Consider the following 13,283-nt stretch of genomic DNA (forward strand, 5'->3'; position numbering starts at 1 on the left):
CTTGAGTTGCTGGAAGAGAACAGAAGACCATCTTCTCAGCCTTAGGGCACAAAATGCCCTAACCATAAAAGAAGGATTTCACATGCTAGACTATTTGTTAAGTATACACCTTACTAAAGACTCATATCTAGAATATACAAAGAATTCTTGCAACTCAATAAGAGAAAAACAACCCAATAAAAAATGGGCAAAAGGAGACACAGAGCCAGATGGGCTGATATGCACATGAAAAGGTGCTCAGCCTCTTCACTGGTCAGAGAAACTAGAACTAAACCCTAATGAGATATCACTACACACCCACCAGAAGAGGTCAGATATTTTTAAAATGACAATGGCTCTGTGGGTGAGAATGGAGGTAGGGGGAGCTCTCATGAGCTGCTGCTGGGAGTTTAGCTTGGTTGTCAGTTTGGAGTAATGTGTAGCAGTTTTCATGAAGTTTAACAATTATCAAACCCATGGCTCCACCCCTCCCTCTTAAGTGTATACCATGAGAAATGAGTGCATGTATGCACAAAAAGAGTAAGTATAAGAATGTTTATATGGATTTATTCACAATAGTCCCAAACCACTGAACTACTAAATAGCCACTGATTGGGAAATACAATAAACACACATAAGTATATTCACACAGTGGAATAATTCCATAGAGCAATGAAGAAAAACATGCAATAACACAGGTGAACCTCAAAATCATTATGTTAAGCAAAAAGACAGATAAAGAGAATACATATTGATGCCATGGGTATGAAGTTCTAGAACAAGTAAAAATAACCTATCAGGACAGAAGTCATATCGAGTGGAAGAGGCACAGGGGACTCTCCCTGATGATGGGCATGTTTTTTATCTTGAACTGGGTGGGGACACACTGGTATATCAACTGACCAATGAACTAGCTGCTTCAGAGTTGGGCACTGGGTATGTTTGTATCTGTATGCAAATTAATTAAACACCTTAATTTCACACCACATCATAGAACTGTAAAGCCAGTGGGGATCTTGAAAAAGATCTGGTCCACCCATTACCATCCACAGATAAGGAAGCTCTATCTCCGTCCAAGGTCATACTGCCTACGAAGCTGGCAGCAGAGGAGGAAGGCAGTATTCTCCTCTAAGACAAGCAGGCCTGCTTACCCTTAGTCTTCTGTCTATAGACAAACCTTAGGAACTGTTTTTTGTTGTTTTTTTTTTTTAAGTTTACTATTGTTTTCTCAATCACAGCATTGTAGGCACTTAATCTGGTATTCTCCTCAACATGCTACACCTACTATAGAACCTTTTTTCTTCTTTTTCTTAAGTTGTAAGAAAAAAACAAGTAAACCTGAGAACTGTGGCCAGCCTATGTCACCCACCATCGTTACTAACCCCTAGAGGTATTCGGAGGCCTGGGTAAACTTCCCACCGGGTGTCTTTTCTATCCTGAAGGAAAACAAAGAAGAGCTGTAATTATTCCAAGTACAGTCTCCTAGAAGAAAAAGTGATGAGAAAAATAAAGGTTGATCTTGATGTTCAAGTGTCAGCTTCTTTCTTTCTTCTTTTTTTTTTTTTTTGGTGGTGGTGCTGGGGATTGAACCCAGGGCCTTGTGCATGCTACGTAACAAGCACTCTACCAACTGAGCTTTATCCCCAGTATCCCCCGCTTTTCTTTTTTTTTTTTAATATAACAAAGTTTGTTTAAGGAAAAACTGTTCTTGAACTGGGCAGCATTCTGGATCAAACCTGGTTCAGAATGTGCCCCTAGGGTCAGCTTTGATGGGACTCATTTGTCAGCACAAACACATTCCTGTCCAGAGCAACAAAAAAGGGAAAACACCCCGAAGACTGGGATTACCTTGGAAGTTTGGGTGACTTGCTAGCTCTGGAAATTTTGGGAGATTTCTTGGCAGCCCAGTCGTCACTCAGTTCAATGTCACTTGAGTCTGAGCAGTTGCAGCTGTCAATCACAGTAGAAATCAAGCTGTTTCCATAGATCTCATCTGCAAAATACCATCCAGCAAATTTAAGGGAAGCTAAATCAATTAGACTCTAACAATGATCACTGCTGTAAACCAAAGGACAGACTGGCAGATCTAGACGAACAGGGGCTTTCCTAGGTTCGAAGCAGGTTTCCAGGGAGGTGGACAGCAGGCCCTCGCTTGGCCTGGGATTTTGAGCTGGCTAACAGCGAAGCCATTTTGTTTTCAACTTTCAGTGCAGTAAACAGTGCCAGACTATTTTGTACATTCCTTGGGGCATTAAAATACCATGTCATTTTGACAATAGTAGGAAAAACCCTGCCTAATTCTGCTTAGAAAATAGCATAAAAATGTGAAAGGAAAAATTACTAAGTTACTTTCTATTTCAACCTCTAAACTTAAAAGTAATGGCCTGTAGAATCAATCTGTCTGAATCCGATGGATTAGAGACCTTATAAGAAAATAAAGAGCGAGAGGTCTCTTTTTAATGCATGGGCACCAAGGACAGGCTGTGTGAATACAAAGAGAACTCACTGCAAAGCAGGAAGAGCTCTCCCCCGGAACTACCTGTGACAACACTCTGATCTTCGGACTTCTTAGCCTCTATAATTATGTGAACCAATTCCTACTAATAGGCCACATGCACACGCGTATGTGTGTACACACACACAAGTACGTACACACATACACACACACACACACACACACAGAGTAAGAGTTTTGTTTCTCTAAAGAACCCTGATTAATCCAGATTTTGGTACCAGGAAGTGAGTGCTGCTGTAATGAATAGCTGAACAGATGAAAGAAGCTTTGCAACTGGATAATGAGGCTGGAAGAGTTTTGAGGTGCACAGTAGACAAACACAGATATTAAGGGCTGTCTGGCAGTTGAGGACTCACCACGTATGACCTCATTTACCTTTAATTATCCCCTAAAAGCCCTATGTCCAAATATAGTCACACTGGGGGTCAGAACTTCAACATATAAACTTGGTGGGAGAGTGTACACAATTCAGTCCACAGCAAGTTCTAATAAAGATTCCTTTTGAAAATTTGTGAATTTTTGCTAAAAAAATTTACTTGGAGAACATTTACAATAGTGGATCACAAACCTCAGTGCATAAAAATCACTGAGAACCCACAGCTTAACTCACAAAGAGCGGAAACTTATGTTAAATAAGCCTCCCAGGTGGTCTGCATGGAAGTGACCCATGGACCACATTTTGAGAAACAACGATGCATAGGCTTGAAAGAGTTAGTTGGCTTCCCAGGATGAAAAATTCTTCACTTTTCCAAGACAGGAATCATTTCCTTCTCTGAACCAGTTTATATATACCATTCAGTTGGCAATTAGTCACATTGTGTCTTGTGACACAGCTTCTATTTTTGTCATGAGGTATTTAAATCTTTACTTCTTTACTGAACTTTCCTGGTGCTTTGTCTTATCTCACAGAAGGATTTACAAATTCCTTAAAAACAGAGATAATCCTGGTACTTCTCAGCTCTCTAGGAGACTAAAGTACCTCATACAAAACAGGCACTGTTGACTTGGTTTGCTTTACAAATTTTAATTATAAAAATAAAACATCTCATTCCCAAAAGGACTGTTAGCAACTGAGTCAACTGTGCTGGGTACGAGCTGACTAATGTGAGCACCAGGAAAGCAGGCCTTCGGGTGATGAGGTCAGGCTGTGAGCAGAGCTGGCCTGGGAGGCTGCGGCCGCGGTGCCACCACGCCCCCGTCCTCGCTGCCCTGGGAAGAGACAGCTCTTCAGGAGTGCTCCAGACATTCAGTCTCAGCACAAGTTTTGCAGAGTCCCAACCAGGGGGAGAGCCCTGGGGACACGGACAGCCAGTGAGAACGTGTGCGCAGGCTCTGCCTGGAACCCGTTCTCTGTCCCCCTTCCCACACCTCCAATCAGTGTCAGCTTTCGTTCTCCCTTTCCTGAAGCCGTGTTAATATCTGCTCTTTTCTACCTTCCCCCTCCCTACCTGACACCTCCCAATTCTTCTACCTCCTCTCTCTGTTCTCAGTACCAGTTTGTCACATAAATCAAAAAACAGAAAAAAAATGATGAATATCCAATATTTTAAAGTAGAAGTTCATTGCTTTTGATTTTATACAGTAACACTGGTAGCAGGACGTTCTCAATGACGCTGAGCAAATAATGCACAGCGGACAGGTGGAGCAACTGCGTAATACATTGGCCCTGGCGAGTAAGGTTTGGGGTCAACAAGTCCACTGCATTGTGAAGCAGGGTCACGCACACATCACAGCAGCTTGAGGGATATAAGGAGGGACAGAGGATACCTAATGGGCAGGACAGTGAACTGACACAAGGAGTGGAGAGACTTAAGTATAAACTAATAAAAACTAATTCAATCCAACTGTGTTGCTTCAAGGGCAAGCACTTGTGAGGCCTAGGGGGTACAAAGATGGCCCAGTTCCCTCCATTGGGTCCGAGGATTCAATGGACAAAGCAGAATCTGAGGCATGATGACTGCAGTGTGCTGAGCAGGTCTCCACAGCCCAAGGTCAAGGAAGGGCACTAGGGACAGGGCTATTCACTCTTTGAGAGGTGATAGGGAAGGTTTCCCAGAAGGTGACAGAATGAGCTGCAGGTAATGATGGGTATTCGGATACTGGGCTAGCACTAAGTGGCACCAAACATCAAAGTGCTTTCCTGTGAGAGAATCACAGTCCAGGATCTGAGAGAGGCAGGCAAGAGTGTCTTTAAGCAATGAGGACCGGCACAGGAGGGAGTTTTTTACAAGGGTAGAGTGATTGGTCATGTTAAAAACTTTTATGGACAAGCAGGAAATTTTCATTAATAATCAGCTAACAAGCAGTTAATGGCAGATCGGTGAAGGGCAGAGGTGGAAGGCCAGGGCTGAAGGCTTCAAGTTTTCTTTCTTTTTTTCTTCTTCTTATTTTCAGTGCATGCTAGGCAAATGTTCTGTCTCTGAGCCATACCCCTGGCCCTGAAAATATCAATTATATCATCCACCCAGAGAGAGCCCATTATTTTCAAACCCTCTCAACATGACATTAGGGCACTCATGAATGCTTGGTCTATAATTGGAAAAGGGGGCTCTCCATGCTAGAAGCCCAGGCCAGCCTTCTGGTCCCTCAGAACTGGTTTCCTCTGCCACGGCTCCAACTCCACCATGCCTTACACAACATTGTTAACCCATCAGGGAGCACATTTAAGACACCTCTTCACGTAAATGGATTTTCAGAACGTAGGAGCTTCAGAATATTCCACACTAGCCACCACAGGTTCTCGCTTCACAAAAGGCACTCTCTTGGCATGGGTTGTAAGTAATGACAGTCCACAACCACAGGGGAACAAGGGCTCAGTCCCTCAGCAAGGATCCCACCTGTCTTGCTGTCTGTCCTTGGGTCCATGATGACGAACTCTGGCCTCAGCTTGCTGATGCGCCGCCCCTTCAGGATGGGCACGAGCCCACCCAGGTACTCCAGGTAGAGTGTGTAGCAGGGGCCGCCCACCTCCGGGTCGTCCTCCGTGCGCTTCATGGTGCAGTGCAGCCGCTCGTTGCCCGCTGAGGGGTAGCTGACAAAGTCTCGCATGTTGTTGGGGTCTGGAATTGGGGGCTAGAGGCAGGACACAGGCAGAAAAGGAAGAGCTGGGACTCCAGAGAGACACACAGAGAAGGAATGGGGCACATTGGCTAAGAAGTCACTGTAGCCCTGAGAGATCCTGGGCTGGTCGATTGGGAAAGGTTAACTATGTGGTATGGAAGAGCAGTTCACAACTGTGGGTGCTCATGAGAACCTCCTGGAGCATTCAGACAACACCTAAGTAGGATCCCACTTTAGACAATTAAATAAGAATCTCTGGGGGTAAGCCTGGGCTTATATTTTTTTCTAATATGATATAATAACCAAGGTTGAAAATGGCTGGAGTGGAGTCAATGGAAAACAACTAGGAAAAAAATCATATGAGAGATTCTAAAACTCTGATGTATCAGGAAACAGGTAACCAAATCAATCTGATTTTACTCAGAAGTAGACATAAAATACAGAAAGAGACCTAGGATGCTAAGGACCTGCACATGAGTACCAGGTTTGCATTCACATGTGGCCCTGATAGTTTCTGGGGGCACAGTCAACATGAAAGATGGCAGGTGGCTGTACTGTTGGGGAGTCTCCCCGCTGCACAGTAGGGAGAAGAGCAGGCCTACAATTCCACTGGGTCCCATCCTGCCTATTCTCCTCACTAGCTGTGGGGTAAGTTACTTCACTTCTATGAACTTGTTTCTTGGTTTCCCAAGTGGGAATAATGTCAGTTTCTGCTTGGAAGTCAGGAGGGAACAAAACTGATCTTTACAAAGGAGGGTAAAATGCCTAGTATACAAGTAGTGCTAAATAAAACTTGCTCCTTTGACCATCAGGATGACAGGGAGTCAAGCTGGCAATATCAGCATGGCCATGAGAGAGGTAAACCCACCATACAAGGCAAAACTCACTTGGACACTAACAGCGATGCTCAGGGCAGGCTGCAGGCATGGAAGGATGTGGCAGGATTCTGCAGTCATACTTGGGCCATCCCTGGGCACTCTGGTGAAGCAGAGGAGCCCTGTGCATCTGTTCTGGGGCCCTCTGCCATCTCTCCTGTCCCTACCCTCCTCTTGGCGAGCAGTGAGTGGCAGAGAGGTGAGGATGGAGACTGGGGAGGGAAGAAGGCTCTACCTTGATGGTGGGGATGAAGGCGGTGGAGAGGTAGGAGCAGAGGCGTGGGGGCAGGGTCAGCTTGCTGACATCCTTGTCCTCTCGCAGGGTGCTGGCGATGGCCTGCTGGCACAGCAGCTGTAGGCTGGACACCCGGTGTTCCACACGAACCACGTATAGGGCTGGTCCTGAGGCCATGAGCAGCCGCGAGTCCCTGTGGCCCCAGCAGATGGAGATGATGGGACGCTGTGGGCAGTGAGAAGACAGTGCTTTAGCTTTTGCTCTTCTGGTGAACAACAGATAGCAATGCACACTGGTCTCAGCAAAATAAAGTGAGCTAATGGTTTTGACAATATTGGTTTTAAAAGCACAACAGAATATGTGAAGTACTACATTATGAAAATTGAGCATTTAAACTGAAAAGTAATGAGATCTCCAGGCCAGAGCACAAATAAAGGACTAGAATAATTTTATATTGTTCTGTACATGTACTACCTTGGTTAATGTGGTGCCATAAATCCTAACAGCTCTGTATAATGGCCCTTCTACTGGTCAGGGCAATCACCCAAGGGCAGTCACCCCTATTCCTTATTGAAGTGCTGGTCATCAGGATCCCCAAATTATGATGCTTCCCATGGCTTGGGAAAGTGGTAAGTAAGTAGATCTGATGGGTCTTTCCTTCCATCTCAAGAGGCAGCATTCAGAGTCAAATCAACACTGGACTTGAGCGCCCGGGCATGTGAACTGGGGAATATTTCCCAGCCAAAGACTCTTACTTTTCTCAGGAGTCAAATGGGAGCACTGTGAGATTTAAAGGAGATGATGGTACCAAGGTGCTTCTGGGACTCGCTACAAACTACAACCCATATTAATTCACTGCTATTCTCCAAGTGATAGGGCAGGGAGGCAAGAGGAAAGCTCTATGGGAAGGGGAGAGGTGGCAGGGAGAGAGTTCCTGTGGTGGCCTTGCCAGGCATTTGAGGCCATGAGCTTTTTCAAAAGGCAGGCTGAAATCCAAATATGTGTTAGACTTGAACTGAAAACCCCCAAAGCTCAGGGGTGCCATGAGCCAGGCAGGAAGAAAGAGGTAGAGGGAAGTGATGGAGAAGCAGCAGGAGATGCGTTCATCCCCATCCAGACAGATGGAGCACTAATGTGATGAGGCCTCCATGGGGTTCAGAGCCCAGAAAGGGGAATACAAGATCTTTTATATGAATGGCAGACAGGAACAGAATTTTCACAACACTTTAGTGACAAACATCAAGATAAAAGGAACACATGAAGATATCTCCTTAAAACAGCCTCTAGGGTCAGCTAACACTGGTTTTGACTTCAAAGCAGAATGCAAGGCTGAGGATAATTCCTCTTGCATTTCCACTGGTGAGGCCAGGCAGTCCCAGGATGGGACAGCCAATACCCCAACTCCCTAAGGGTGAGTGAGTAACTGGCTGTGGACCTAGAATCCAAGTCTGGGGGTTTCTGGAGCATGTTCAAGTTGGGCCTCCTCATGAGATGATCCCACCCAGAAGGCAGACCCCACAGAAGGGGCCTGTGAACTCACAGCAGGGCACAATATGGCTAACAACAGGAGACCAACACAAAAAATATGAAAAACATCTCTGGCAACATCAGCCCTGCAGGCCAGAATGGAGGCCCTATCAGCACCAGCGCCAAAATCATGCTTTGTCCTTCTTTTCCTCTTTCCCTTTCAGTGCTGCTGGGGACTGCATCCAGCACACACACTCTACTGCTTACCTGCACCTCCAGCCCTCATTCTTAATCTAAAAGACAAACTGCTGCCTCTTTACCCTGACTCGAGATAATGCTCCGCATGGAGCTCAAGGCAGGACAAGAGTCTTCAGTCGTCACAACTTGACTCGGTCGGCGCAGCTGCTGCAGACGCACCGCTTCTCCCACTTCCCCTCCTCTTTCATCAGCGGGTCCACCTGCCATGCTGATGGTTACAAACAGGAAGGACAGATGCATCCTCCCTCCTCCTCTCCCAGTTCTACCTGTCAGAGTAACTATCTCTCTTTAACAGCTGATATATGAACATATTTTATATGAAATTACCACAGTAAGTATGTATGTCTTTGTGCCAAGAACTAACAGACTCTCAAACTGGATGAAAATCCTCTATTACATTTCCACAAATAATCACATAACAAAAAAACAGGTCTTCAACACTCAGCACATTCCAACGGCACCGAGTGCCCACACACATCCCTCACCAGGTCCGCTCAACCCTGCTACACAGGCATTGTGAGCTCATACGAGGAAACAAGGCTGAGGAGGCTGGGGAACTCAGTCCAGCTCAGGAAGGGGACAGCTAGGGTCTCACCCCCTGCAACTCACAGCTGGGACTCTCTGAATGTCAGTGCACTGACACGTGGGTTAAAGAACATGCAGTTTCACTGCAAAACTCAACTATCTGCCAGTCACAGCCAAGGGGATGAATCCACATTCTTCCCCTAGTCTGTTTTACTCAGAAACAAACCAAACGATGTCTATGGAAAAGGCAAATGGAAGAGAGGAGAAACAGACTTTACAAACAGAAAATGGACAATGACCTGACTGATTCATACGGCTGAAAAGCCACAGGTCACGTGCACCCACACACAAAGACGAATGACCAGGAAGTACTGGTAGATGAACTGGAACCAGCATCAGGGTAACTGGTCTGGATGGTAAAGGAGGAGGCGCTATTCCAAACTGGGTATCACACGAATGTGAAAAACAGATCCCTCAGTCAAGTGCGAGGTCTTAAAGATTGAAGGACAGAAACTAGAACCCAGGAAAAAGAGCTGAAATTATTTAGCCTGGAGGAATGAAGTCTACAGGTCTCAAAGGAATTATTATCATCTGAATCAAGGTTACCCGGAAATTCCTCCTTCTAAGAACAGGACATGGATACCAAAAGGAATTTAAATTAATTTGGGGTACAGGACTCATCCACTTACACAAGTTAGTGATGATTTACTCCAGGCTGGGGGATACATTATTTTGTTTTTGTAGCATATACTCCTATGAAATGATAAAGTAGCAAAGCAAGCGCTAGTCTTTCCCTCATGGTTTTTAAGGTTGTATCAGAAAAAGACAGGGGAGAAATTACAGATAATAAGAACTGCCCAATCTATCTGAAGATTTCAAGGTATCATTAACGTGGGGAAAATTAATTCTTGTGGTTACCATTTAGTCAGATGTCAGGGTCATGACCTCTCAGGATCCCCATAAATCTGTCCACTGAAGGTCCCTTTAGAACACGCTGCTTTTCACTTTCAAAATCACATTTCCTTGCCTGTGAGGCTATTGTTACATATGTGCTACAGCTTTGGAAGTAGTCAGATTTCAAACGCGGGCAGGGCACTCACTGGTGTCTGGTCTCGACTTGGCAACTATCAATGTCTGTGGCTGTCCTCTGGGGCCAGCCACACAGACCTCCCCACACAGAGCACCCTTCCTCCTGAGGCATTTGACCTGCTGGGATAAGCTGCTGGAGAGAAATGCATCCCATGTTCCACTCAATAAACCGTGGGGCACACAACAGTCCCTCGGATTCATGTTCCTATCTGAAGAGCTGCTATCAGCTAGGAAGAACTAGAAAGCCTGTGGATTTTTCTCTCTCAAATCACATAAAATGATGTCTAAAACTGTGAAGTGGATCATATTCAAATTTTAATGTGTAAAGAGGCTCATGTATTTGGTGCATCTAAATCTATAGTAAAAGGGCAAAAAAAGGAGCTGCATCTCAGAGTCAGCAAGGTGGACACGGCTGCTCTGCTGGAGCAAGAGCTGCTGCTCAGTGGGAGCAGGGCTGTTCATCAGGGCCAGCGCCAGCCTGGGGTTAATGGAAGGTCAAGTCGTCCCACTCTGCCTCCCTCTCTGGATGCTGATGCTGAGCCCTGTGAGCAGCGGGCCTTGGCTTGCTCTCCCTCTCCCCCCTGGACAGCAGTACGGACTGTACCCCTGAGGTGACCACGTCTCACTCCTTGCTACAGCACTCCACCTCCTGCCACTGCGTAAGACATGCCCCGGGGTTGACCCAATCCTTTCTGCACCTTTTGCGCAGCTAACCAGCCATAAGGTAAGCATTTGTTAAATGTATACATGGACCGGACCGGATCCATTCGAGGCATGAGGGTAGCAATGCTGGGCAAGACCAACGCCCTGCCCTTGGAGCTTACATCCTGGGCTGGTAAGAGAAACGTCTAAACCCCTCTGACAGGGACCTCCTGATAATCTCGGGTAGCGAGAACACCATGAAGTGAAGACAGGCAGGTAAGGAGCACAGGAGCAGTCTGAGCAGAAGCCTGGTTGAGCTGAGGGAACTCAGCTGGAATGAACTGGAATGAAAGCTTCCATCCAAAATTACCAACTTCGTATCCATCGCAGCAGTTAGTTCAATAGTTTTGGAAAGATGTAAGAGAAAAAGCACAATGTTCTTTACATATTAAAAATAAGCTGTCTACGCAGATAAAAGCCAACTATGCTGGCCCCAGTCAGGGACAACCAGGCAGTTGTGGTAAAGATTCCCCAGATGAGGCCCAGCTGCCCAGCTGGTAGAGGAGTCAGATCCTTGTGAAGGTCAAAGCCGTCCCGCACCACCCTCTCCCATGCTTTGTTCTTCCTCTGCAGCAACCCCCATGGAGGGGGTTCTCTGTCAGGAGGAAACACACCAGAAGGGGATGCTGCAAGTTTACACAAGCTTGGGCACAACAGGTCACTTCAGAAACCATGGATTCTGAGGAGATGAAGATGATCATCCTGATTTAAACATGATACAACATAATCCCATCAAGAAATGTCTCACAGGACCCAGTAATATGTAGACTACTTACGTCTGCATGTATCAGTTTTTAAAAATGGTGACTAGGCATCATCAAACTGTTGGTTGGAGCCACAGTTTCACATATGAAATTGTAATGATTTGGCCATCAACCAAGCTGTGAGTAATAAAAGTTGGCTCGGGATTCAGTCAGGCAAATATCAGTTTTAAAAGAGCATAACCATTCCTATATTCTACAAGCAAGCAACACCCATGAAAGACTTTCTCATCATTCACAGCAAACCTGGATTCCCCACCACAATGGCCTTGTGAGAGTAGGCAGTGCTTCTCCTCAACAAAAAAGAGGCAGATACATTTCTTGCTAAAGCGTTCTCCAACCATAAATGCAATCTCTCACTTTTCTGTTGCCGTAATTTCTTTCTTTCTTAAAGATTTCATGTGAGGGCTGGGTTATGGCTCAGTGGTAGAGTGAGTGCTCACCTAACATGTGAGGCACTGGGTTCGATCCTCAGCACCACATTAAAAAAAAATTTCACTGGAACATCTCACTTCAACAACTGAAACTCACAGAATCCATGGTGACCCCAAACTAGCCTACAATACCAGATGTTCATAAAACAAGCAAAAAGCCCAGGCCCAAATTACTGAGGCATACAAATTTCAGTCAGTAGTACTAACTCTCAAAAATTCATCACTAGATTATCAGATATGCGAGTAGATATAGATGCTCACTGACAACGGCTGATGAGATAACTTACAGAATTTTAAACTACAACACATGCAATAAGGAAAGGAAAAAAATGGGTAGTAAATTTTCTTGTAAGAGCTGCAGCCACAGGCATCGATGTTATGAGTAAATCAAGAAAATCAATTTTAAAGTCAACGCTGCCACACGTTGTACCAGGCTTTGTATGCAGCAGCCTACGATCTAATTAACTTGGAAATAAATTAGCCAATCTAAGTTGCATTTAGTTCTTTTTATAAGCAGTTCAATAAATTGCCTAACTTCCTTCCTGCTATAAAAATGTTGCTGCCTCTGGACTCCTTGAATAGCACAGTACTGTGAGTAGCATCATTACAGGTAAGAGTTAAGTTGCACATAATTAGTATTGTACTTCATTTCCAAAGGCATCATTATTAACTTTTAAATCAAGGCAATATATTCAATGATTGAAATAGACCTCTAAATTAAAAAAAGAATCAATAATTGATTCTGTTGAGACACTGCAGGGATACTGGTCAAGTCCCTCTCTTATTCCCGAGCCCAAACAGTTCAAATTCAACCCATGTTAGTTTCATGTGACAGCTGATGAGAATTTTTCCAAACGTTAATAAGACCATCAAGCCACATTCTAGTCACAAAGTCAGAAAAATGAGGAACACATGGTCTCTGACTTGAAGAAAGTAAGACGGGAAAAGGTAATTCATGCAAGAAGTATTAAGTACTGCAAGGGCCCATAGGGAAGAAGGGTCCAATGTTGTGGGCACACCTAGGGAAGAATGTGACTGACTTGGCTGGCACTGAGGAGGCGTCCCAGAGCTGGGACAGCCAGGAAGGATACCGCTGTAAGGTAGGAGAGTGCCAGCAGGAAGCATGCCCTAACTCAGAGAGAACAAGGGGCGCTGGGGCCCAATGCGCTGCGCTGGTCACAAATATTCAAATTCACACAACACCTTATGAACTCAGAAAGAGCTGAGATTCTTACCCTCTCCTACTTACCTACAATGGTTTGAAAGTGTTTTCTCAAATTCATATGTTGCTGGCATTTGGGTGGGGCTTCTGGGAGTACTGAGGATTGGATGAGGTCATGCGGAAGACAGTACAGCCCCATGATGGCATTAATGGCTTCGTTA

At 45.2% G+C, this 13,283-nt stretch overlaps 1 protein-coding gene across 4 annotated transcripts in view; it reads right to left on the reverse strand.

Annotated features, from left to right (window-relative positions):
- The window catches only part of Tulp4 (TUB like protein 4), a 241,596-nt gene that overhangs the window by 15,065 nt on the left and 213,248 nt on the right, over positions 1–13,283 (reverse strand). For all 4 annotated transcript variants that reach the window (XR_007109580.1, XM_047559408.1, XM_047559409.1 and 1 more), the window contains exons 8-10: positions 6,665–6,889; positions 5,332–5,566; positions 1,828–1,972 (exon numbers count right to left, since the gene is read on the reverse strand). Coding sequence is in view for 3 of the 4 variants with exons in the window: in XM_047559408.1 (XP_047415364.1) it covers positions 1,828–1,972; positions 5,332–5,566; positions 6,665–6,889 (605 nt within the window). In the remaining variant the exon portion in view is untranslated. The remainder of the gene's footprint in view (positions 1–1,827; positions 1,973–5,331; positions 5,567–6,664; positions 6,890–13,283) is intronic.

Source organism: Sciurus carolinensis, chromosome 7, assembly GCF_902686445.1.
Source record: "Sciurus carolinensis chromosome 7, mSciCar1.2, whole genome shotgun sequence".
Lineage (NCBI taxonomy): Eukaryota > Metazoa > Chordata > Mammalia > Rodentia > Sciuridae > Sciurus > Sciurus carolinensis.